The sequence below is a fragment of the Nicotiana sylvestris genome, chromosome 3 (assembly GCF_000393655.2).
Source record: "Nicotiana sylvestris chromosome 3, ASM39365v2, whole genome shotgun sequence".
Taxonomy (NCBI): Eukaryota; Viridiplantae; Streptophyta; class Magnoliopsida; order Solanales; family Solanaceae; genus Nicotiana; species Nicotiana sylvestris.
In genome coordinates, this window is record NC_091059.1 from 33,746 (window position 1) to 60,601 (window position 26,856).

At 38.4% G+C, this 26,856-nt stretch overlaps 1 protein-coding gene across 3 annotated transcripts; it reads left to right on the forward strand.

Annotated features, from left to right (window-relative positions):
- Positions 1 to 523: 523 nt before the first annotated feature.
- Positions 524 to 25,323, forward strand: LOC104225995 (protein BREAST CANCER SUSCEPTIBILITY 2 homolog B-like). 3 transcript variants are annotated; one of them, XM_009777879.2, is made up of 21 exons: positions 524 to 758; positions 840 to 995; positions 1,436 to 2,509; positions 2,589 to 2,713; positions 2,800 to 2,954; positions 3,856 to 3,978; positions 4,056 to 4,253; positions 4,331 to 4,412; positions 4,504 to 4,554; positions 4,645 to 4,720; positions 4,832 to 4,943; positions 5,007 to 5,078; positions 7,665 to 7,863; positions 18,065 to 18,247; positions 18,387 to 18,529; positions 18,595 to 18,657; positions 18,743 to 18,953; positions 24,186 to 24,353; positions 24,430 to 24,509; positions 24,620 to 24,752; positions 24,969 to 25,323. In XM_009777879.2, exons 1-19 carry the CDS (start codon positions 617 to 619, stop codon positions 24,478 to 24,480), a joined length of 3,384 nt encoding a protein of 1,127 aa, XP_009776181.2. In that variant the 5' UTR covers positions 524 to 616; the 3' UTR covers positions 24,481 to 24,509; positions 24,620 to 24,752; positions 24,969 to 25,323. The 3 variants fall into 3 exon arrangements, with proteins under 3 accessions (XP_009776181.2, XP_009776180.2, XP_070026731.1); XM_009777878.2 differs by having other exon boundaries at positions 24,430 to 24,492; XM_070170630.1 differs by having other exon boundaries at positions 1,436 to 2,497; positions 24,430 to 24,492.
- Positions 25,324 to 26,856: the final 1,533 nt, after the last annotated feature.

The window sequence follows — 26,856 nt, forward strand, 5'->3', positions numbered from 1 at the left end:
ACCTTATTCTTTCATAGTGTATTACTACTATAAAATAATCCGATTGCCAACAGTATCTAAATCATAAATTTTGGAAACAATAAACGTGAAAAGAACAGGATTACGTGAAAATATTCACAAATTATTGTCTACTAACTTACATAATTATTTATAATTTATTTTTAAATAATCTAATAAATATACTTATGACAATCATCCCATGAACTGAAGTTTCATAGCAGCACCAACAACAGCAGAAGAAAGAAGAAGAAGAAGAAGATGACAGAGGAGAAGGAGGAGGAGAAATGAGTCTGAAATTGTTTAAAAAGTGGGTACAAGTTAAAACTTTTAAAAAAAATGGGTATAGGTTAAACGAGAGTGATCAAATAGGACGCCCCGTGCAATTTTTACCTTTTTGAGTTGTAACTGTTACTAACCTATTGGGCTCGGCCCATCTCAGTTCGGCCCATGATCCATGAGACACGTAGTTTGATACTTTGAATGGCGCGGGTATTGTAATAGAGAAACAAAATTTCCCGCTTTTTCAAATAAGCTCCCCCGGTTCTCCTCGGCACAAACAAAATTTCCGAAGCGACTCTTCACAGATTGATTTGACATTGCATAAAATTGCCGGAAAATGCCGACGTGGCAGTTGTACTCCGCCGCCGGGAATGATTTCCGATGGAAAATCTCCGATGAAGAGACTAAAATCGAAGAGCCGAGCTTAGCCCTAGCAGCTCCTCAGCAGCTCCAATCCATGGCCGACCTCTTGCGTCAAGGTACCTACTTCATTGTTTTCTTTCCCTTTATATAAATCGTAAAGTTTCAATACGTGCATTAAGTTACATTAATCGATACAGGAAGTTCGAAATTAGCGGGGAGTAGTGATACAAGTTTCACGACGAATTTTCCAGTTTTTCGAACTGGATCCGGGAAGCCTGTGGCAGTGAAGCAGGCTTCGATATCAAGAGCTCTTTCGATCCTTAATGATAAAAACAATTTGGTCCCAGACACAGGTCTCACATTTCATCCTTCAGGAGAAATAATTTATTATATTGAATTTTTTTTCTTTGCTTTTGGTAAAGTTTCTTCTTTTGATTTTTCTGAAAAGGTATGCTGCTGGAATTACTTATTCTTAATTTAAGTTTAGAAAATCTGGTATTTAATTATGCTACAATGTGCTTCAGTACTCTGACATTTGACTTTAAAATAAGATCAGAAGCAGAAGAAGAAATGAGTCTACACTGAACCAGAATTTGACCTAAAATGTATAGAAAATTCAATCTTGCATTATTCAGTGGAATATAATGTTGTAGTTTTGTAACATGTAACTCGAGTTTCTTTAGTTTGTCAATTGTAGAGAGATAGTGGAGTATATGAGTCCATATTTTGAATTTCTTGTTTTTATGGTTGTCTGGATATATGCATTATCAAATACATACAAGTTATTATGCAGGACAAGGGATTAGAAGAGAGAACAGTTTTGCCTTTCAGGAAGCTGCTTTCCAGAAAGGCCCAGGGAAAGCTCTTAATGCTCCAGAATCTTTTTTCTCTTCTGGCTTGGAGAAACAATTTAACACGTCGAACTCAATGTTCCAGACAGGCTCTGGTAAAGCAGTTAGTATATCTTCCGCAGGTCTTAATAGGGCCAAGGCAGTGTTGGGCTTGGAAGAAAATGGTGACAATCGATCTTCAGACGAGCGCTTTGGGTTTCGGAGTTCAGTTCCTTTCGTGGCAGTAGAGGGGATTGCTAACACATGGTCTACTAAAGCTTCAGCAGCTTCATTGTCTCCGTTTGATGTTAAACTTAACTCCTCAGTTTGTGCAGCGGAGGATTTAGTACCAGATTTTCTGCATTGTGCAGATAAACCTCCTCCGATAAAGTTTCATACTGCTGGTGGTAGATCAATATCAGTTTCTTCTGAGGCATTGAAACGTGCAAGGAGTTTGCTTGGAGATCCAGAGCTGGGATCTCTTGTAGATGAAAAGGATGTGGTTGATCCATTGTTTTCTTTTCCAAAAGACCAAAAATCTGTTGATCAGTCCTCCATTAAAGAATTAAACTCAGATACTCCTGTTTCCCTCTTATCGGCAGCAAAAGGCAATGGCTCGTCAAGCCTTTTTACACCCCCATTTGGATCAACTTTGTACCATAAGAAGTCTTCGGTTAAAACAGAGAATCTCGCTCCAGCAAGTAACTTGATGAAGGAGTTTGATGCTGTGGCAAAAGAAAGCACGAGTAGGCCGGACCATAGTATTCCTCAGCATGGAGAGGCATTCAACAAGAACTCAGCAGCTGTTGACCTAAGAGAAAATGACATCTCTTCAAAACCTAAATTGCTACAAAGGCCTTCTAGGGGTCCTTTGGTGGATATCTCAAATAACATTGGAGCTGGATCTGCAGATAGAAACCAAAACTTTGGTCAGAAGAGGAAACCTGGAAGGGGGAGTTTTGTTTCTCCATTCAAGAAGCCTCGAATTGCCAAAATTGTCACTCCTCTCAAAAGAAACGATTCCGGTGCTTCTAATGGTAGATTTGAAGTTTGTGGATAGACTCCTTAGGGCTTGTCTTAAATCTTTCTTTGACAAATTTGATATCATTTAACTAGGATTCTCAAATTCAGCACCACAATTACCCTCTCAAAAAGGAAAAGTTTCAGTTCGATATCCATTCCATGTTGCACGATTGTATATGAAGGAGTATCTTGGGGATCCCCCATCATTCCAGAGCAAGGTGAGAATGGACTGGAATAATTTCTTTCCTCAATTGATGACTTTGTTTTTGGCAGCTGATACTTGATATGTTCTGTGGAGATCCAGCTAGAGAATCTGCCAGATGAAGTGAGAAGGATGAATCCAGATATTGCTGAAACTCATGTGTTCAATGATAAATCTTGCTCAGGTTGCATTGGAGTAAAGTCTTTCTGGGAGATGCTGTCGCAATCAGGGGCTTCTATGCAATATGTCTCTAAAGAGTAAGAACGTTTTGGAAATCTTGTTGGCTGTTAGAATAGTTACAATTATCAGAAGGTACCAATTAGTTTCTAGTGTTACACTCATTAACTTTTTAGCTCTTGTAGCAGTATGAGTTATGTTGGTTGGTCATGGTACCCATTGGCCTATGCATCTGTGTGTCTGGTGGCTTGTGTCAGACACTACGAAAATGGTTTGGTTACAGCTTTCACATAAAGTTCTGTGTTGAGTCACAGGCACTTGTATCTGCTACTTTTTCTTAGATCCATGGATTGATCTCTAGAGCTATAGTCATAGGTGTACTTGTCTATTGGGTTCTCAACATTCTTTTTTTATTTTTTTTGTTAATTACGCTGTATGGCTACATCAAAAAGAGAGGGACCCTATGTCCTTATCTCGCAAAAACAAACTGGGGATATAAAAGACTCTCCAGTAAGATCTACCACTATACAAGTTACAGCATTGATATACTCCAGAACACACAAGCTACTCTAGCTTGATCCAAATACAAAAAATGCAGCTATGATGCAGAGTACCCATGCTAAACTACACTTATGCTTCACCAGCATGCATTTTTTCGCTGTTTGTGCTTGAAGGATATTATTTGAACAAAATTCAGCCTATATAGACCTTTAGCTGCAACAGGTAACTTGTTGAAGGATGAGGTACTCAAATCATCATTTTCTGTACTCCATTTAGCTAGAGCATCTGCTACATGGTTAGCTTCCCAAATACAGTGGCACATTTCTCAATTCTCCTGATTAATGAGATTTTGTCTGACTAATGGTGCTCCTCATAGTCAATTCTATCGCTTAATATTGTTGTATGTCTTATCAAAATTCGTCTGCCTTTTAAATTGTTCTTCAATGTGACCTGCTTACACATTCTTCATCATTCCAATAGGTGGGTTACAAATCACTACAAGTGGATTGTTTGGAAACTTGCATCTTATGAGAGGTGTTATAGTACCAAATTTTCTGGGAAGCTTTTGACAATCTGCAATGTGCTTGAAGAATTAAAGTACAGGTATAAATTGAGTCAGTTTTGCATTTTCTCTTGGATTTCAGAGGTACAATAAAAACATCAATTCATCCTTTGGACAGATATGAAAGAGAAGTAAATTATGGTCATCGATCTGCAATTAAGAGAATTCTAGAAGGAGACATCCCATCTTCTTCTATGATGGTGCTTTGCGTTTCCAAGGTCTATTCAATTTGCAACTCCCCAGTTGGACCTCAATTTTCTTTGTCTAACACGACCGGAAATAGAGCTTGTGCAAAAATTGAACTGACAGATGGATGGTAAGAAAAATATTAATATCTATCACCATATTATAAGTTGGATTTCACGAATCATGCAGAACTTGTTTGTTTCACAGGTATTCAATTACTGCTGTCTTAGATATACTATTATCCAAGAAGTTGGCTGCTGGAAAGCTGTTTGTTGGCCAAAAGCTTAGGGTACCACATTAAATTAATGGTTGTAGTCTATCCTTTGTGTAAGAGACTATCAGAATTTCATATTGCTTACTGCTTATCTTGTCATCTAAAGATCTGGGGAGCTCGATTCTGTGGCTGGACAGGTCCTGTTTCACCACTTGAGGTTGTTGCCTTTAGCAGCTTCTAAATATTGGTGCTTTCATGGGCTTTTCAAGTTTCTATTGTCATTAATAAAGGTCTGCATTAATTTCAGGCGTCAGGAACGACTAGTTTGCTACTGCATATAAATGGGACATATAGAGCTCATTGGGCATCTCGTTTGGGGTTATGTAAGCATTAGTAATACCAAGAACTTATGACCTGCATTTATATCCTGACAATGCCATTAAAGTATTCTCTTTCCCCTTTTGGCCCGTCTTGCTTCATGTAAATGTTGTTAGGTAAAGGTGGTGCCATTCCATTATCATTTTTGTCAGTCAAGGATGGTGGAGGTTCTGTTCCACTTACATTGGTCGGAATTTCAAGGATATATCCTGTTCTCTACAGGGAAAGGTAATTGAAATTTGTTACGGAAGAAAATTAGTTTTGAGGCTGATGAAAATCTATGACATCCAGGTTAAGTAATGGGGGTTTCGTTGTAAGATCTGAAAGGATGGAAGCTAAAGAGATGCAGTCTTTTAATCAAAGGTGATACTTGCAAACTTGCTAAAAGATGTCTCTCCATCCTTCACTTGATATCTACATTATGAGTTCATTTTTAGAATTGCATAATTTTTGTTTTTTAACTGGAAGAAATGAATCACTCTATCTTTAATTGGTAAAAACTATCACTTATAGGGGAAAAAAACTCAACTGATACAGCCAATCCTTGCCTCTGGATGAGAATTGAATTGAGTTTGGCTCTCTTCCTTGCATCAAGCAAATACTGGCTAGCTTTTGAACAATTTAATAGCTATGCACTTCCCACTTCTATCTTTATCCCTTCAGGCAGTTGATTTGAATTGCATCATTTATAAACATCCAATATGTCCACAAAATGCATTTCGTCCTGTGACCATTTGCTGCTATCACATGCTTACTTGAATATCTTCTTGTAATAAACTGGCATTCTGACCTTTGTATCTTCCTGCCAATTTCTTGCAATTTGCAGTATTAGCTTCTTGGTTTTTCCTCATCTGAAACCCGTGATACATCAAGAAATGTGCCTCAACTCCTTCATTGTAGGACACTGTTGTCTGATGCTAGTTTAGTAACATTCATGGCAATAATCTTATTGATCACTCTTAAGTCCACATTTGATTTATTCAATAAATATGATTTCGTGGGTGCAACATATATAAAAGTGTCACAGTTGGTTTATCTGTAAAGTGATCCTTACTTCGTGCTACTATTATGTGTGGTTTTCATCAAATGCTCGATGGATCACACATCTGTATCAATGAGGTTGTGAGTTCGAGTCACCCCAAGAGCAAGGTGGGGAGTTCTTGGAGGGAAGGATGCCGAGGGTCTATTGGAAACAGCCTCTCTACCCTAGGGTAGGGGTAAGGTCTGCGTACACACTACCCTCCCCAGACCCCACTTGTGGGATTATACTGGGTTGTTGTTGTAATAGCTATCAAGAATTGGATAGCAGATTAGTTTTTAAATGGAAAACATCAATGGAATTGAGTAATGGTATATGTCAACTAATTTGAACAGTCGCAAATTGCATGAGAACACCTACAAATCTTCACTTGGATATATTTACTACTCAAACATTTGACCTTTGCTTTAAGATTTGAGTGGTTCAACCATTCTGGTCATAGTTGAATGCTGGAATGAGGCATGAAAATGAGGTTAATGGACAATGCGGACAGTATCTCTTTTTTTACTAGGCAAAAGATCAAAGAAAATAACTTGCACTAAGCTGAAAGAATAACATCAAATAAATCACTAAATTTTTTGTGCTATTAGAGAAAAATAGGACAGGCAGCGGAGAATAGTTGTTAAATGAATGCAAGGAAGAGTGGACATATGAAAGGATTGGACAACTCAATGTGGCTAAATGTTCACTCCCTCCCCTGTGTGCACAGGGGTTAAGCTTCGGTAATTCTTGAATGAGACCTATCATACAACTCTCCAGATAAAGTTGCTTTAGTAAGCCTTCAATTTTAACAGCGGTCAATTGTCTGCCCTCATCAAATTGATTGACATCCTCCAGCAAACCAGTATCACTCTGTTGAAATGCAGTCAAATCATCTGCTAAATCCAATCTATGGGGAATGAAGATGTTTCTTTAAATGAATTATGCATAACACATAAAATATGTTTGGTTGTATGTATCTGTATGGCTTGTTTGACGAGTAGGTGGTACCGACTGGGGGATGTGAATGGTGGATTGAGCAGCTGGGTTTGATTTGCATTATTAGTCTGGTGGGTTGAAAATAAAGAATGACGAGAAGTGACAGTAAACAAAAGTACAAATGTAAAGTTTGCTCAATACCAAAAAGCTTGATCCAGCTCTAGTTACGAGAAGCTGGTGCTAGCCTTTTCTTCTGAAACATAGTGCAAGCGCTCGACCTGATTTTGCAAATTATGATGGAAAAATGTCTTCATAAAGCTTTATAAGTTTCTGTAACATAATCAAGCTTGTGAGTTTTCAATAAAGAAGGCAAAAGGTTCTGCTTGCTATGTCATTGTTTTCACTGTCAGTTTTTTTCCTCTTTCATATTAATAGCCTGTTTGGCCAAGCTTATTTTTGGCCAAAAGTACTTCTTTTTGGCCAAAAACACTTTTGACCAAAAATTGAGGTTTTTGGCCAAGCTTTTGGAAGGAAAAAAAGTGCTTTTGAGGAGAAGCAAAAGCAGTTTTGGAGAAGCAGAAAAAAGTAACTTCTCTCCAAAAGCACTTTTTTGAGAAGTACTTTTGAGAAAAATACACTTAAAAGCACTTTCTTAAAGCTTGGCCAAACACTAATTGCTGCTCAGAAGTGCTTTTCAAACTAATTAGCCAAAACAAACTGTTTCTCACCAAAAGTACTTTTGAGAAAAGCACTTTTGAAAAAAAGCACTTCTCAAAATAAGCTGATTTTTGCACCTTGGCCAAACGGGTTATAAGAAACTGACGTTCTAGGATGGAGATCCTTTCTATCACGCCTATCTCTTGGATTTGTTGTATTTTCCAATGCAAGTCCCACTTTCATGCAATGCTCTTTAAATACTACTTGATGTGTTTTATCTATGAATATCTGTGATATTTATTGATAAGACATATATTTGTGAATTGTCAATCTAGACGCTGTAGAGTTGTGGAGGGAATAACCTCAGAATCTCAAAGGGCAAAGAGAGATGCGTACATTGGAAGTGACCATGAAAGTGAAGAAGGGGCAAGAGTTTTGAAGATACTAGAGAGAGCTGCAGAACCAGAACTTCTGATGGCAGAGATGTCTAAAGAGCAGTTGAATGCATTTGCATCCTATCAAGCAAAGTTGGAGGTATGTTCTTTTATACTTGCTTTACTATAGGAGGTTAGTCATGATTCCTGTTAAAAGGAGAAGAAAAAGGTATATTGTCTTTCTCATTTTCACAATGTACAGACTAGGGGTTTATATACAGAGATTACAAATAAAGCTAGCTAGGGATATCTCTACAAATCAGGGATACAGATCGGATCGGATCTTCCTAGGATAAATATGGAAAAAATATCCCAGCTATTTACAGAAATATATCTTCCCTAAAGCTAGACAAGAGGGGTTGCTCTGTTGGTAAGCAACCTCCACTTCCAACCAAGAGGTTGTGAGTTCGAGTCACCCCAAGAGCAAGGTGGGGAGTTCTTGGAGGGAAGGATGCCGAGGGTCTATTTGGAAACAGCCTCTCTACCCCAGGGTAGGGGTAAAGTCTGCGTACACACTACCCTCCCCAGACCCCACTAGTGGGATTATACTGGGTTGTTGTTGTTGTTGTATCTTCCCTAAAGCTTCTCCTAATCTGACACTCCCCCTCAAGCTGGTGAATGAATATCTTGCATTCCCAGCTTGGTAACAACTAACAAGTCCTTCAAAAGTGCTGCTTTGTAGTCCTTTTGTGAGAATGTCCGCTAGTTGATCCTTGGCAGACACAAATGGAGTACAAATCAACCCACTATCCAATTTTTCTTTGATAAAGTGTCAATCAACTTCAATGTGCTTCGTCCGATCATGCTGCACTGGGTTATGGGCTATACTTATTGCTGACTTGTTATCACAATATAGTTTCATAGGTGCCTCCCACTTTACTTTCAGGTCTTCAAGAATTATTTTTAGCCACAATAGCTCACAAACACCTAATGCCATAACTCTGAACTCTAATTCAGCACTTGACCTTGCTACAAGTCTACAACATTCTGTTTTTTACTTCTCCATGTCACCATATTACCACCCAAGAAAGTGCAATACCCTAAGGTTGACTTCCTGTCGACTAGCGATCCAGCATAGTCCGCATCTGTATAAGCTTCTAGAGTCAAGGTGCCACCCCTTTTGAATAAAAGTTCTCTTCCAGGCGTCCCTTTCAGATACTCTAGTATTCTATGTGCTGCTCTTAGGTACTTCCTTCGGATTGTGCATAAACTGGCTCACCACGCTCACGGCATAGCCTATATCAGGTCTAGTGTGGGATAGGTAAATTAACCTTCCAACAAGTCGCTGATATGACCCTTTATCCACGGATAGATCTTCTGATGCTTCAGTTAGCCTTTGATTGTACTCAATAGGTGTAGCTGCTGGTTTACACACCAATTTTCCGGTCTCCTTTAGCAAATCATGGACATATTTTTGTTGAGAAACAAATATGCCTTGTTTAGAATGGGCTACCTTAATTCCTAGGAAGTATTTTAACTTCCCAAGTTCCTTGATGTCAAACTTTTTAAGCAGACATTCTTTTAGATATTGTATACTATCTTCATTATCTTCGGTGGCTATGATATCATCTACATATACCAGTAGGGTCGTTGTTTTTCCATTTCCTGAATGTCTCACGAACAAAGTATGATCCCCTTGACTCTGCCTATACCCTAGTGTGATCATTACCTTTGCAAATCTTCCAAACCATGCTCGTGGCGATTGTTTGAGTCCATAGAGAGCCTTTTTAAGCTTGCATACCTTTCTTGCCTAGACTCAAATCCCGGCGGGACCTCCATATATATATATCTCATCCTCCAAAATCTCCATGGAGAAAAGCATTCTTCACATCGAGTTGCTGCGAAGTCCATCCAAAAATGGCAGCTAGTGAGAATAAGATTATTACCGTGTTCATCTTTGCTACCGGAGCAAATGTTTCAAGATAGTCTATGCCATAGGTTTGTTTATACCCTTTGACAACTAATCTTGCTTTGTATCTCTCCAAGGATCCATCAGAATTGTACTTCACTGTGAACACCCAGCGACAACCTACTAATTTTTTCCCTTTCGGTAACTCAACCAACTCCCATGTTCTATTTTTCTCTAGTGCCTCCATTTCAACTCTCATGGCATCCTTCCATTTCTTGTCCGCTAATGCTTCTGGAATAAGTATTGAGTGAAGGTTACTAAGGAAGGCTTTATGGCTCGGTGAGAAATTTTGATAGGTCATGAGTGACGAGGGATGTTTTGTACAATATCTAGTTCCTTTTCTATGGGCAATGGGTAGGTTTAGGTCATCTACTTGGTCTGAGGGTTGTTCTTCATTGTTTAAAGATTCTAGAACACATTCTGAACTTGGAACAAGAAACCAAGAAGATGATTAGGCTTGCTAAACTCAAAAACGGGCTCTATTACCTGGAAAACCTGAACCTAAAGAATGAAGCTTTGAATTCTCTCCCTCGCTCCTTCATATCTGAGTCAGTCATGTCTAGTGAAGAAAGAATTTGGCTTATCATCGTCGTTTGGGTCATCCTTCTTTTCAAATTATCAAGATTATATTCCCTCTATTGTTTGATTGCAAGATTGGCGTGTTTCTTTTTCTGTCGGTAATAAAAGAAGTATGATTCCGTTTGATCTCATTCATAGTGACATTTGGGGGCCATCTACAGTTTCAAATATTTATGGTGCTAAATGTTTTGTGTCTTTTATTGATGATTGTACTCAGGTAACGTGGGTTTACCTATTGAAAAACAAATCCGATGTGAGCTATGTCTTCCCCAATTTTGCCAACATGATCAAGACCCAATTTAACACCCCAATCAAAAGATTTCGTTCAGACAATGTCTGAGACTACTTTAACCAAATGATGTCCTCATTCTTCAAAAATGAGGGTATCATCCATGAGTCGTCTTGTGTCAACACACCCCAACAAAATGGGGTGGCTGAACGAAAAATGGGTCATCTTCTCAGTATAACCAGATCACTGTTGTTTCACAAGAATGTTCCTAAAAACTATTGGGGGAAGCCATTCTAACTGCTACTTCTCAGCAATCGGGTTCCATCAAAGGTTCTAAGCCTGAAATCACCAATCAACACCTTGAGAAGTTTCTTCCTAACTTCTATGTCTCCGAAAACCTAATACCAAGAGTATTTGGTTGTGTTAGCGGAAACGTAAAAGAAAGAACACAAGATTTAACGTGGTTCGGATCAAAATAATCCTACGTCCACCAGAGAACAATTGTCCTTTTAATATTAACAAAGGAAGGGGAGATTTCCCAATTACACTTAAGAGAATTTCTCTCTTAACTCTCTACTCACTACAATGTATTGTATTATTTTGGGATGATTTCTACAAGTGAAGGAGTGCATCTATTTATAGAGGTAAAGACCTCCTCTTGATGTCATTGCTGACATCAAACTACCTCCTCTTGATGTCATGGGTGACATCAAAGGAGGAAGCTTCCTCCTAGCATCCACACCAACTCTTTCCACCAACTCTTCCAATTGGCATGCCATTGTTGACTAAACATAAACCAACATTTTCAGCATGCCATTGTTAACTAAACATAAACCAACATTTTCAATCTCCACCTTGGTTTGCGTTTCGAGCGTGTGAACAACTCTGGCCAAAACTTCTAAGCTTACTGGGCAACCCCGTTGTAAGAAACAAGAAGAATCAAACCATTGTTGAACATACCACCTCCACCTAGCAACTGTTCTCTTCGGAGTTGCATCAGTTGATGCACACCCCCGCCAAGTCCTTGCAGTGTGCAAACTTAGCGAGCGGGACTATCTTGGTCAACATGTCTGCAGCATTATCATCTGTGATAACCTTCACGACCTTGATAGTTCCCTCATCAATAACATCTCGAATAAAATGAAATCTGACATCAATGTGTTTAGTGCGCTCATGAAATCTCTGATTTTTCATTAGATGAATAGCACTCTGACTATCACATCTAAGAGTTGATTCCAGCTGAACCAAACTCAATTCCGCTACTAAACTTTTCAACCAGATAGCTTCCTTTACCGCCTCCGCTGCTGCCATGTATTCTGCTTCTGTCGTAGACAAAGCGACAATCGACTGCAAAGTCGACTTCCAACTGACGGCACTGCCAACGAGGGTAAAGATGTATCCAGTTGTGGACCTTCTTCTGTCAAGATCTCCTGCATAGTCAGAATCCACATAACCGAGAATTGAAATACCTGTACCACTTTTTCGAAAGGTAAGACCAACACCAGAAGCTCCTTTGAAATATCTCAATATCCACTTGACAGCTTCCCAATGCCTCTTTCCTGGGTTGGACATGTATCTACTTACCACACTTACAGATTGAGCAATATCTGGACGTGTGCATACCATAGCATACATAATACTACCAACTGCACTGGCATAAGGAATCTTTGACATATGCTCCACCTCATCCTCGGACTGAGGCATTTGTGACTCTGAAAGTTTAAAATGAGGAGCTAATGGTGTACTTACAGGCTTGCACGTTTGCATATTGAATCTTTCGAGAACCCTTTCAATATACCTCTTCTGAGAAAGATGTACAACATCGTCTTCTCTTGAAATCTCCATACCAAGGATTTTCTTTGCAGCTCCTAAATCCTTCATGTCAAATTCCTTACTCAATAGTTTCTTCAAAGCATTTATCTCTGTAATGTTGTTAGCAGCAATAAGCATATCATCAACATACAACAGTAAATAAATCATTGAGTTACCAGACATCTTCTTGTGATACACACAACTATCAAATGCACTCCTTGAGAATTCATGTGTAGTCATGAATGCATCAAACCTCTTGTACCACTGTCTAGGGGATTGCTTCAAACCATACAAAGACTTCTTTAGTTGGCATACGTGATCTTCTTTTCCCTCAGCTAGGAAACCTTCAGGTTGATCCATATAGATTGTCTCTTCTAGATCACCGTGTAAGAAAGCAGTTTTGACATCAAGCTGTTGAAGCTCCAAGTCAAATTGTGCAACCAATGCTAGTAGCACGCGAATTGAGCTATGCTTCACGACCGGAGAGAAAATCTCATTGTAGTCAATTCCCTCCTTTTGGCTGAAACCTTTTGCAACCAATCTCGCCTTGAACCTAACATCTTCCACTTCAGAAATTCCCTCTTTCTTTCGGTAGACCCACTTGCATCCAACTGTCCTCTTCCCCTTTTGTCTTTTCACTAAGACCCATGTCTGATTCTTGTGAAGAGACTCCATCTCTTCAGTCATGGCTAACCGCCATTGTGCGGCATCCTTGCAAGAAGTTGCTTCAATATACGAGGAGGGCTCCAGATCTTTAATCTCTTCTTGTGCAGCTACGAACGCATATGCAATCAAGTTTGCTTGATTTATAAGGCGTTCCGGTTCTCGTGTCTGCCTCTTCTCCCTCCCCTTCGCAATTGTGTATGGTTCATTGACAGCAAGTTCTTCAACGCCTACATCTTCTGACTCATCTTTAACCTGAGTCTCTTGATCCTTTTCCTTGGCAAGCTCCACCGGAAGCTCCACCTGCTCGTTGTTCTTGTTTCCTGAAAACTCCACGGAAACTTTACGGGGATCAAGTATAGAGGATTCATCGAAGGTGACATCTCTACTAACTATAAATTTGAGTAAAGACAAACACCAAAGTTTGTACCCTTTTACTCCATCCACATACCCTACGAATATGGCCTTCTTAGCCCTTGGTTCAAGCTTTCCTTCATTAACGTGATAATAAGCTGGACACCCAAATACTCGTAAGTATGAATAGTTAGAGGGTTCACCTGACCATACCTCATTCGGAGTCTTAAAGTCAATTGCCGATGCTGGAGATCGATTGACAATATGAGCAGCAGTGTGAACTGCTTCAGCCCAAAATACTTTGGACATTTTGGCTTGTAAGAGCATACAACGAGCCTTTTCAAGAAGAGTTCTGTTCATTCTCTCGGCAACTCCATTCTGCTGTGGGGTATGCCTGACAGTCCTATGTCTTGAGATCCCATGAACCTTGCAGAATTCATTAAACTCTTCATTGCAAAACTCCAAGCCATTGTCTGTGCGAAGATACTTGATTTTCCGCTCCATTTGATTTTCAATCAAAATCTTCCACTCTTTAAATGCTTCAAAAGCATCACTTTTTGCCTTCAAAAAATACACCCAAACCTTTCGTGAGAAATCATCAATAAAAATGAGAAGATACCTCTTTCCGCCCTTCGATGGAAGTTTAGAAGGACCCCATAAATCTGAATGGATGTAGTCTAGCACTCCTCTTGTCTTGTGTTTGCCAGTGCTGAAGCTGACCTTCTTCTGCTTCCCTAGAACGCAGTGCTCACAGAAGTCAAGCGTGCTGATCTTCTCACCTTCCAAAAGTTTACGATTGCTCAACATCTCCAGTCCACGTGCGCTCATATGACCCAGTCTCATGTGCCATAGTCTTGCCTTGTCATCATTAGATAACTGCACTGTAGATGCATTTGCAGAGCCAACAATGGTGCTTCCGGCCAATGTGTAAAGGCCGTTCTCCAGCTTGCCTTTCAGCATGACTAAAGAACCTTTAGTCACCTTCATAGTTCCTGCTTCGCTCATGTACCTGTAGCCTTGTTCATCCAGAGTACCCAAGGAGATCAAATTCTTCTTCAGATCAGGAACATGACGGACTTGTGTAATAGTCCTCACGATTCCATCATGGCAGCGAACCCGAACTGAGCCAATGCCAACTATTGCACAAGTTGCATTATTGCCCATTACTACGGTTCCTCCACTTTTCTCGTAGCTGCTAAACCAGTCTTTTCGGAACGTCATATGCAGAGTACAAGCAGAGTCTAACACCCATTTGTTTTCATAACTACTATTATTATTACACGATGTTGTTAGTACATAATCATTATCAAAATTATGTACCTGTTCAACTGTAGATGCACTCGCCTTTTCCTTGGACTTTGACATTGGGCAATCTCGTTCAAAGTGCCCCTTCTTGCCACAACCCCAACACTCTGTATTCTTCTTGTTCACACGAGACTTTGATCTGTGCTTTGATTTGGTCTTTCCCTGTTGGCTAGTCCGGCCTCTTACAAAGAGGCCACTTGCCTGGTCATCTCTATCTCCTTCAATGTGCCTCCGCACATCACTAGAGTTAAGTGCCTGCCGCACTTGCTCAAGCTTGATAGGCTCCTTGCTATACATCATTGAATTCTCAATATCACGATATCCTGAAGTCAATGAAAATAGCAAAGCACATGCAAGCGTCTCCTCCTCCCTTTTAATTCCTGCAATCTGTAAGTCCATGACAAGTTTATTAAACGCATCTAAATGATCTTGTAACGAAGTACCTGGCCCCATCTTAAATGTGTGAAGACGCCGTTGTAACAACATTCTTGTTGTCACTGATCGGTCTTGGTATAGCCCTTCTAGCTTTTCCCACAACTGTTTGGCCGTCTCTTCGGTACCCGTACTCACTTCACAAAGCACGTTAGGTGCAAGGGATAGTTGGATTGCACTCAATGCATCCCCTTCAATCTTCTCCTTGTCGGGAGCTGATATATCCGTAGGATACTTTCTGTCAATAGCATGGATTGAACCTTCCCTCCGCAGTAACGCCATCATCTGGATCTTCCAGATATTGAAGTTGTTGCGTCCATTGAATCTATCAATTTCAAACTTCATGGAACTCATATTTGCTTGTTCTTCCTCCTTGGATCGTTAAAGGATCATGTCGCTCTGATACCAATTGTTAGCGGAAACGTAAAAGAAAGAACACAAGATTTAACGTGGTTCGGATCAAAATAATCCTACGTCCACCAGAGAACAATTGTCCTTTTAATATTAACAAAGGAAGGGGAGATTTCCCAATTACACTTAAGAGAATTTCTCTCTTAACTCTCTACTCACTACAATGTATTGTATTATTTTGGGATGATTTCTACAAGTGAAGGAGTGCATCTATTTATAGAGGTAAAGACCTCCTCTTGATGTCATTGCTGACATCAAACTACCTCCTCTTGATGTCATGGGTGACATCAAAGGAGGAAGCTTCCTCCTAGCATCCACACCAACTCTTTCCACCAACTCTTCCAATTGGCATGCCATTGTTGACTAAACATAAACCAACATTTTCAGCATGCCATTGTTAACTAAACATAAACCAACATTTTCAGGTTGTGTTGCCTATGTCCATATCCATTCAAATAATAGAGGAAAGTTAGACCTACGTGCAACCAAGTCTGTTTTTATTGGCTACTCAAAAACACAAAAGGGTTACAAATATTATCACCCACAAACTAGAAAATTCTTTGCCTCAGCCGATGTTACTTTTGTAGAGTCTGAGTCTTTCTTTAGCACCTCCTATCTTCAGGGGGAGACTAAGAATGAAGATAGTCCCAAAGATGTGTTCATCTTAGATATTGCCGAGTCATCTAAAAATGAAGTGTCAGTTGAGTCTCCAGGTCCCATTAAACCGTCAGTTGAGACTCCAGATTCGATGGAGTCTCCAGATCATCAAAATGAAGAAAGAATTCAAAGTAACGTTCAACCACCTCTTCAAGTTTACTCTAGCAGAAAAGAGCGAGTACATCCACCAGATCAAGCCCAATCATCGAATCTGAATCCTATTCCTGGAAAATGCAATAGGAAGGGAGAAAAATTACTCGGCAAACAAAATCTTGAGTAACCTTTTGAATTGAAATAAGATTATCAAACAATTTTGGAACATGAAGCACATTTTTAAGGAATAGAGAATTTAAGCGAACATCTCCATATTCAGCTACAGTAGCGAAAGAACCATCAGCAATGGTGATTTTTCTATGGATTAGGCAAGGGGTATAGGACGAAAAGCATTTAGAAGAAGAGGTCATATGGTCTGTTGCTCCACAATCAACTATCCACGGAAGGGAATTACTTGTCATGACATTAGCAGTACAAAAGAGATACCTTAGAATGTTAGAGAACATGTACTTGTCTCGGCTGGATTACTTTTGTCTAAAGAACTAAGCAAACCTTTTAGCCTTTCAATATCTTCTTGACTGATCTCAGGATTTGACTTAGCATAATTATCTAAGTCATTTTGGTGAGTGCTTGCAACATAAGCCTGTCTCTCATTCTCGCCCCTATGGTTATTGTTCTGTGGTTTGCCGTTCAGCTTCCAGCATCTCTCTCTTGTGTGGTGATGCTTCTTACAGTAGACACAATAGATGGAATCTTTATTGAATAGTTTTGAAGCATTTGTTGGCTTGGTAGAATTGTCCGATGGTTGTAGCATGCTATTCTCCTTCTGCCCAGCCCCCTTTGCAACAAGTGTTGATCCTTCTCCAGCTTGAGTGTCAAGCATAACACTCCTTCGCCCTTCTTCAGACCGTACTATTGAGATTGATTCATTCAGTGATGGAAGTTCCTCTTTTCCCAATATTTGTACCCTTACTAGATCAAGTTCAACATTAAGTCCAGCAAGGAAGTCATATGTGCGTTCCCTTTCTATAAAGCGCTTCAAGGTTACTGCATCTTCTGGGCATCGCATCTGAATGCATTGGTAGTGATCAATCTCTTGCCACAGTCCCTGCAAGAGATTGGCATATTCACTGATCGTGCCCCTGCTTCATGGCTGTAACCTTCGTCTTAAGTTCATAGATTCGGGTTGCATCATTTACCTTTGAGTACGTTTGTTGGATTGCTTCGCATATCTCCTTAGTCATACTCAGAAACATCATTGTATCACTTATTTTTGGAATCATTGAATTCCAGAGCCAAGACATGACCATTGAGTCTTGCTCATCCTAGGCTTCAAACTTGGGATCTTCCTTAGAAAGGGCCCGTACCCAGCAGATGACTTAGCCTCCCTTTCCCTTTCAAGAATGTCCGAACGAACTGTGACCATTTCAGAAAATTTTGTCCATTCAACTGGTAAGCTGCCTGACATTTTGCAAATCACCGGTTGTGGTGATAGTAGGACTGGTCTCGGTAGTTTCAGGCATTTTATCCTTGACTTTCGGGTTTCAACAAGTCCAGAGGGAAAACAAAAAGTTTCAATCTCAAGAGAATGATGAGAAATGAGAAGGAATTCTCTCAGGAAAGAGCCAAAAGCTCTGATACCATGTTAAAAGGAGAAGAAAAAGGTATATTGTCTTTCTCAATTTCACAATGTACAGACTAGGGGTTTATATACAGAGATTACAAATAAAGCTAGCTAGGGATATCTCTACAAATCAGGAATACAGATCGGATCGGATCTTCCTAGGATAAATATGGAAAAAATATCTTAGCTATTTACAGAAATATATCTTCCCTAAAGCTATTGTACAACTGTAACAAATATCCTCCAAATCTGACACTTTTCGTCGTTTTCAGGCATCGAGGCAGTCTGACCTGCAGAAATCTCTTGAAAAAGCTTTGCAAGCTGCTGGACTTGCTGAAAGAGACGTCACTCCTTTTATGCGAGTTAGAGTTGTTGGTTTGACTAGCAAAAGTACTCCATCGAAGTGCTGCCCACAGGAAGGCTTAATTACAATTTGGAATCCAACTGAGAAACAGGTAGTGAAAATGAGCTTTAATATCCTCTTGGTTATCTGATTTTGCTCTGAATTTTTTTCTTTAATCTTATATCCCCTCATTTTTGCTAATATATTTCTCAATTCTGTACTACTTCCATCTCTAACTGATTGTTTTATAGCAATCCGAGCTTGCAGAGGGTCAAGCTTTTGCTGTTACAGGGCTTACACCGATAAGCTCAGACTCGAGCACCCTTTATTTGCAAGCAAAAGGGTCCACAGCCAAATGGCGACCTTTGTCTCCTATGGCAATTGAGGGTTTTGAGTAAGTATATGCTGTTTTCATGCTTTTACTGCACAAACTTGTATATCTGATACCTGTTCCTGCAGGCCCTTTTTTTGTCCTCGCCGATCTGTTCCATTGAGTAAATTGGGTGAAGTTCCTACGTCCAGGTTGGTTCTGGTGATAAAATTTTGGAATCAACACTTGTCATGAGAACTTCTTTATCTACTTATTGTGTTTCTTGGGTTCATTCAGGGAGTTTGATATCGCTGCAGTGGTTGTTTTTGTGGGGCAGCTGTATACAGGAGCTCATCAAAGTAAGCAGTGGGTATTTGTAGCTGATGGATCCCCATTTACATTGGATTCCAATGATGAATCAGAAACCTTGATGGCCACTAGCTTCACCTCACCATGCATAGAAACTGACTCATTTGCACCAATAAACTCTAACCTTGTAGGGTCTGTGGTAAGTAAGCAGTAAACTACTTGCGGTACATGATTTTCCTCATAGCCACCAGTACTGAAACTCTGATTTTCTGGAAGCAACTTATTGCGTATTTTTCATCCTTTTTCGTCTAATGACAATTAGATATAAAACATTCAGAAAATCCTCTTTTATACAGGATATGGTGGTATACCATTAACTTCAACTCTAACGGTTCTGTTGCTTAATGGCATATGTGTCAAGAACAGAGAAAGCATGAGAGAAACTGAAGAATGATTATCTCAATTACTTGATTCAAATACATCAAATACATTGATATTTATATACAACAGAAAATATCCTACACTAAATGTAAATCCTACAAAATATTCTTCATATATTCTACCACTAATGCTACACAATATTCTACACTAAATGTAGAATATCCCTAATAATATCCCATATATTCACCATATCGAGAATATATTAATGTAGATATTCTACAATCTGTCCATTATGCTAACATCCCCCCTCAAATTGATGCTGGTGGATCGAAAAACATCAATTTGCCTACTAGAAACTGATGACGCTGTCGTGCCATTGATTTTGTAAACACATCAGCTATTTGAAGATCACTGGATACATGTGGAAGAGTAATAACTCTTCTATCTACAACTTCTCTTATAGAATGACAGTCCACTTCAATATGCTTGGTTCTTTCGTGATAAACTGGATTGGTTGCAATCTGAATGGCACTTGTGTTATCAGCATGGAGAGGAGTAGGATTAGATTGAGGAAATCCAATTTCTGCTAGTAAACCACGGAGCCAAATAATTTCGGAGCAAGCAGTCGACATTGCTCGATATTCAGACTTCATTGAAGATTTTGAAACACAATCTTGCTTCTTGCTCTTCCAAGATATCAAAGAATCTCCGAGAAACATGCACCATCCCGTGACGGAGCGGTGAGTATCAGGACATCCAGCCCAATCAGAATCACTAAATGCATTAAGCTGAATAGGAGAACCACTAGGAAAGAATAATCCATGAGTTGATGTTCCTGAGAGATATCGAATGATGCGACGAACCGCCACCAAATGTAGATGACGGGGAGTCTGCATAAATTGACTGACTTGTTGAACTGCAAAAGAGATATCGGGCCGAGTAATAGTAAGATAATTTAGGCTCCCAACTAATTGTCAAAACAAAGTTGGATCAGGAAGAAGATCCCCTTCATCGCGACGATACTTTACATTCAATTCCAATGGAGTATCAACATAGGAAGATTCTTGAAGACCAACCAAAGCAATCAAATCCTGAGTATATTTGTGCTGGTTTAAGAACACACCTAAAGAATTATAATGAACTTCCAACCCCAAGAAATATGTTAGAGTACCAAGATCTTTCATGTGAAAAGAATTCTTAAGCTGTTGTTGGAGGCTAGTTATTAATAAAGAATCAGTTCCTGTTATAATGATGTCATCCACATATACCAGAAGAAGAACACAACCTGTAGATGTTTTCCGAAGAAACATAGATGAGTCATATTTGCTTTGTTCAAAAGAGAAGTGAAGCAAAGTAGATCGAAACTTATCAAACCAAGCTCTGGGAGCTTGTTTGAATCCATACAAAGACCGCTTCAACTTGCAAACATCTGATGTAGGTGATGAAAACAAACAAGGTGGAGGTTTCATATAAATATCTTCTTTCAGATCACCATGGAGAAAAGCATTTTTTACATCCATTTGATGAAGAGGCCAATTTTGTGAGGCAACAATGGCAATAATAGTTCGCCGTAGTCATTTTTGCTACTGGTGCAAAAGTCTCCTCATAATCCACACCATACTCATGTTTGTTACCAAGAACAACCAAGCGAGCTTTGTACCGATCTAGAGCTCCATCAGAATGAAGTTTAATTGAATTAGCCCATTTACATCCAATTGGGCGGACATTTGAAGGACATGAAACAATTTCCCATGTGTTATTTTCTTTAATAGCCAAAAGTTCTTCCTCCATTGCTTTTTGCCAACATTCATGCTTGCAAGCTTGTGAGTAACAAGTTGGAACAGAAATAGTGGATAAAGTAGAGGAAAAACCATACCAATTAAGAGTATTTCGTTCTCTTGTAGATCGCCGAGTAGGCTCAAGAGGAGCAGGCCTTGAAGATATCTCATATTTTGGTTGTGGAGCAGTCTCAGGTGGCGGATCAGTTTCGCAATGGAGTAAAGTTGGGCGACATCGTTCATACACATACCCGGGTTTGAACCGCTTAGAAGAAGATGACAAATCCTCAAAAGTAGGAAAAAGAGGAGAAACAGAAGATGACTCAACATGAGTGGGAAAGAAATATTGATTCTCAAAGAAAACAACATTTCTAGAAATACGAAATTTGTCGGAACTTGGATCATAGCAAATAAAGCCTTTCTGCGAAGTACTATAACCCATAAAAGCACATTTAATAGACTGAGCAGAAAGTTTATTGCGTTGAAAAGGAAGCAGATGCACAAAACAAACACAACCAAATGTATCACAATTATGATAGCTAGGATTATGGTGATAAAGATGATAATATGGAGACTCAAGATTTAACACTTTAGATGACAGTCTATTAATTAAATGGACAGCAGTAGACAAAGCTTCCACCCAATATTTAGATGGGACAGAGGACTCAATCAATAAAGTACGAGTTACATCTAAAAGATGACAATTTTTATGCTCAGCAACCCCATTTTGTTGTGGTGTATATGGGCAAGAGCATTGTGAGACGATTCCTTTCTCAAGCAAGAAATTATTGAATCAATAAGACATATTCTCCACCAGAATCAGATCTTAATATTTTGATGCATGTAGAAAATTGAGTCTCAATGTAAGCCAAAAATGTTTTGAATATGGTGAATACCTCAGATTTGGAACGAAGAAAATACACCCATTTAAACCGACTATAATCATCTATGAATTTCACAAAGTACTTGAAATGAGTATGAGAAATAATTGGTGAAATGCCCCAAACATCACTGTGAATGACATCAAAACACTTTTTAGCATGACTACCAAAATTAGGAAAAGGAAAAGTATTACTTTTGCCTAATTTACAAGTAGAACAATCAGATGAAGCAGCTAAGAATTGATTTTTATTTCCCAATAAACTAGATTTTGATAAATGAGACAGCACTACAGAATTTGAATGTCCTAGACGCTTATGCCAAACCTCTGTTTTACTAGCTGTAGAAGTACAAGCAAATGACAGAACACGAGGAATGGAAAAACGTATAGGAAACAATCTTCCAACTTTAGGCCCCTTCGCGATTATCGTCCCCGACACCTGATCCTGCACAAGACAACCATTACGAGAAAAATTCACATCACAATTATTATCTACTAGTTGGCCACCTGAAATAAGACTAGTTGAGAGCTTTGGTGATACAAAAACATTCTTGAAAGTTTGAGTAATATCCCCAACCTTGGTAATGGGTAAATTACTATCATTTGCAATCTGAATTTGTGATGGACCATGATAGTCATGTACATTTTTTAGCATGCTAGTTGAGTTTGTCATATGATTGGAAGCGCCAGAATCAACAAGCCAAAAATTAGATGTAATATCGTTGCCTTGTAGCCCCAAAGCTGAAAAGGCTGACACAATCATTTGTTGTACCATTTCAGGAGTAAGAACTTGTCCAACTGTTGGAGTAGCAAACGGGTTGCTAGTTCCAGTTGAAGATGAGTGATCATCAGTCGAACCATTTATCCCAACTTGAAAAGCATTGATCTTACGGTTTTGAGGACGTGTGGGACACTCTTTGAAATATGCCCGTGCTGCTTACAATAATTGCAGAACTTCTTACTACAATTGCTAGCAATATGACCATATTCTTTGCAACTGTAGCATTGCGTGGTGCTCATATCCCTGCCCTTTCTTTTTCCTTGAGCAGCAAATGCAACAGTATGAACACTTTCTTGCTTGAAAGCATTTTGTGTGAAAAGACGTTGCTCTTCACGAAGTAATTCCCTAAAACAAACATCCAAGGAGGGAGGCGGGTCACGATTCATTAAGTTAGAGCGAACACTCTCAAAATTAGATCACAATTTCATAAAAAATTGGTCTCGCTTGCTTTGCTCATGAACTGCTTGAATTATAGATAGAGATTCAGCAGGTATTTTAGCATAAAAAATATCAGTAAATTCAGCCCATAAGATCTGAAATCCAGAAAAATAATCCTGAATAGAGAGACCTCCTTGAGAGTAATTAGCAATTTCGTGCTCTAGCTGAAATCGTCTTGCGCTATTGTCTTGGTTGTAAACCTTTTGTAAATAATCCCACATGGCCTTTGCAGTCTTGTACGACCTGAGATTAAGAACAATAAGAGGGTCAATGACCCTAAAATCCATGTCAGCACCCGAGCATCTTTGACCTTCCACCGACCTAACTTTGTAAGATCAGTAGGAGCAGGATCACTTCTGACAAATAATTGAAACTGAAATTCCCAAGCAGAATAATTTTTCCCAGTGAAACGAACACTGAAGGACTCAAACTGATGTGAAGTCATGTTTTTGAATGGAGAAAATAAAAAACACAATGATACGGAAAAAAAAATAGCTAGAATAACCAAGATCAAGATCAAGACCAAGACCAAAAGCCCTAGATGCTTAGGACTGCTTGTTGACGAAAAATCAAGAGAACCAAGAGAACTAAACTTTCAAAAAAAAAAAATTTTTTTTTTGAAAGGAACCACAGATGAAAGACACTAAGAATCAAAACTATGAAAAGAAGGCTCTAATACCATGTCAAGAACATAGAAAGCATGAGAGAAACTGAAAAATGACTATCTCAATTACTTGATTCAAATACATCAGATACATTGGTATTTATACACAAGAGAAAATATCCTACACTAAGTAAATCCTACAAAATATTCTTCACATATTCTACCACTAATGCTACACAATATTCTACACTAAATGTAGAATATCCCTAATAATATCCCATATATTCACCATATCGAGAATATATTAATGTAGATATTCTACAATCTGTCCATTATGCTAACAATCTGGGCCCGTGTTTTTACTACTACAACCTTATAAGCAGGCAACTTTTCTCTCATGGTCTTTGCATGTATCCATGCAAAACATGGTTATGCTGTAGAGTAAAACTCAAGTGTTGATTAATGAATTTAAAGGGTTATGCTGTAGAGTAAAACTCAAATGTTGAAGTCTATGGTGTTTCTCTAATTTGTATCCAGTATCCACAGCTGAAACAATGAAGTTTTTGCAGGTTTCCTTTTGCAATCTCATCAAGAGAGCAAGAGATAATGTTAATAACCTCTGGGTAGCTGAAGCAACAGAAAATTCGACCTATTATTTAAATTTTGATCATTCACATTGTTCTCATCTGAAAGAAGCCAGCGCTTCTGCTGAAAGATGGGCAAAGATATCTGGTTCGGTATGTGTCCTGGCGTTTGGTCATGATATTATATATTAGCTGCATTTTTTCGAACTTCTATTCTTTCATTATGCAGAGACTTGAAAAGCTTAGGGGGAAAGTTCTATCTATAATTAGCTGCAGCTGAACTTGAAGTTTGGTAAGTAATTTCCCGAGGTAACTTGATCAGTTTTCTTATTTTTTTTCTTTCTTCTTTTTCCTTTAGACTGGAGTGTAGGCTGAATTTAATATCATAGTAGGACTTGATGGTGCGCGTATTACTGCAGGCTTGTATACTAGCCAATGAAGAGGATTAGGATGTACTCCTTTAAGGGCTGCAACTTGATGCCATATATAGTGAGACCTATTTATATATGTCTAGTCTTCTGCAAACTTGATGCACTGCGGAGATATCAGTCGGTAAGTCAGACAGATAATTTAAGGACAATTCAATTAAAGACACTGGCGCGACTTTGAACAGTACATTTATTTGATTATTCAGTTTTATTAGTCGCCCTAATATGCTACTCCTGTCAATGGATGCCCCTATTATTTCCAACTTTTCTTAAATCTTGTCATCTATGATGCACAAAAGTACTAATCTTTATCTTCTTTTTGTTCTTACGCATCTTGTAGGGTCACTACAAGGCAAAATGATCCTGCCAATATTAGGATTTTGCTGTGGTTGAATAGAAGTCCAGGAGTTGCTGTCACTAAAACAAACTGCCTTTTGTTTTAATTAAGTTGGCTTCAACCATTAGCAACTACTTTTGTTGGTTTTAGTTTCCGTCATCTTAGCATCAACTTTTCTGTCTCGCATCATGTGTTTATGTGACTACATTTCCCATCATGAAGGTTTAATATCTGTACGTATATATTTAGGGAGAAAGCTTGGTTTAACATAGAATTCGTACTCTTTTTTGGGTAAATACGCTAAAGGAATTGTAGCATTGGAGAGCATGTCTGAAACTTGTTTAATGAATTAGTCATGATTTGGGTTAATATTGGTAAACATATCATTATATTTCTGTGGGTCATTGGGGGTGGGTTAGCTACTTTGATTGATTACTTGTTAAACTTTGAAGGAGCAAGGACCTTTAGGGAGCAGTACATCGAACTGTAGATCAAATAATCTAAAGTGGTAATAGTACAAGTTAGGGGTGTTCAAACCGAACCGGAAAATTGCACCAAACTGAAAAATCAAACCAAACCGATTAAAAAACTCGATTAGGTTTGGTATTGAGTAAAAAAACCTGAACCAAACCGACATATAAATATATAAATTTTATTTATATTTTTAAGACTTTATAGTGAATTTTCTTTAGAAAATGTAGAAATATTTGGATCCTCTCATGTATTAACCTTGAAAGCCGTAAATTAATGAAAAAATTATTATTAGATGACTAAGAAAATAACTATCACGTGTTACTAAAAAAATTCTCCCATTAGAATATTTTAATAGATCATATGTTTGTCAATTTTTTCCATATTTACTAAACATATTTTCACTTATCAAAGTTTTATCTATAATTTTAACAAAGTAAGATTGAAATAATATTCATGTAACAAAAAAAAAAAAAACCGAAAATCCCGACAAAACTGAACTAATCCAAACCGATATAGTTGGTTTGATTTGGTTTTTGATAAAAATCGAACCAACCCGATCCATGTACACCCCTAGTACAAGTTATGCTTTATCTAAAATTAGTAAATTTGGCTGTGCTTCTCGCAATTGTAAAAGTCATGGTAATATTGCAAAGACAATTAATAGAAAGATAAGTTATGCTTTATCTAAAATTAGTAAATTTTGCTGTGCTTCTCGCAATTGTAAAAGTCATGGTAATATTGCAAAGACAATTAATAGAAAGATAACGAATTTATATTCGACAGTTTCGACTCCTCTTCTTGTTCGAAAGATAGCGTTTTAAGAAAGAATTACAAGAAAATACACATGACTTCATATCATAATAAAAAATGGCTCATATTTTTAAGTTTTATCCGACCTAGCCCGTATTGTACATATTTTAAAAATACTAGCTCTTGTAAATTCAAAATCTGTGTTCTTACAACTATTGCTTCTAAAGGTTATGGAGTTAAATTTGTGTTCTCACAACCATTACTTTCACTCTCTCTTCTTTTCACATCTTTTATATATGCTTCAGGCCGTCTGCCATTACTGCTTCTCCCCTTATGTCACCTGGTTGCAATGTAAAAAAATTGAAGAGTAGAGATTGAAGGCTATTCAAAGCTTTGCTTTCAAAAATAGGACTTTTTGAGTTGGTTAGTTGTTTGGGTAGAGTGTTGTTCCAATTGATTGAAAATATTAAAAGGAGTTCAAAATTTAAATTTGAAGTGATTTGGAGTAAATTTGAGTTAAATTTCAGAAATGACGCAAGAAAGAAGACGAAGTCAATTTTTTTTGTATAATTATGTATAATATTGTATAATAGTGCATATGAGTGTATAAACACATCAAATACACTTTTATACACCTTTATACAAGTGTCCGTAGACGAACTTCTTC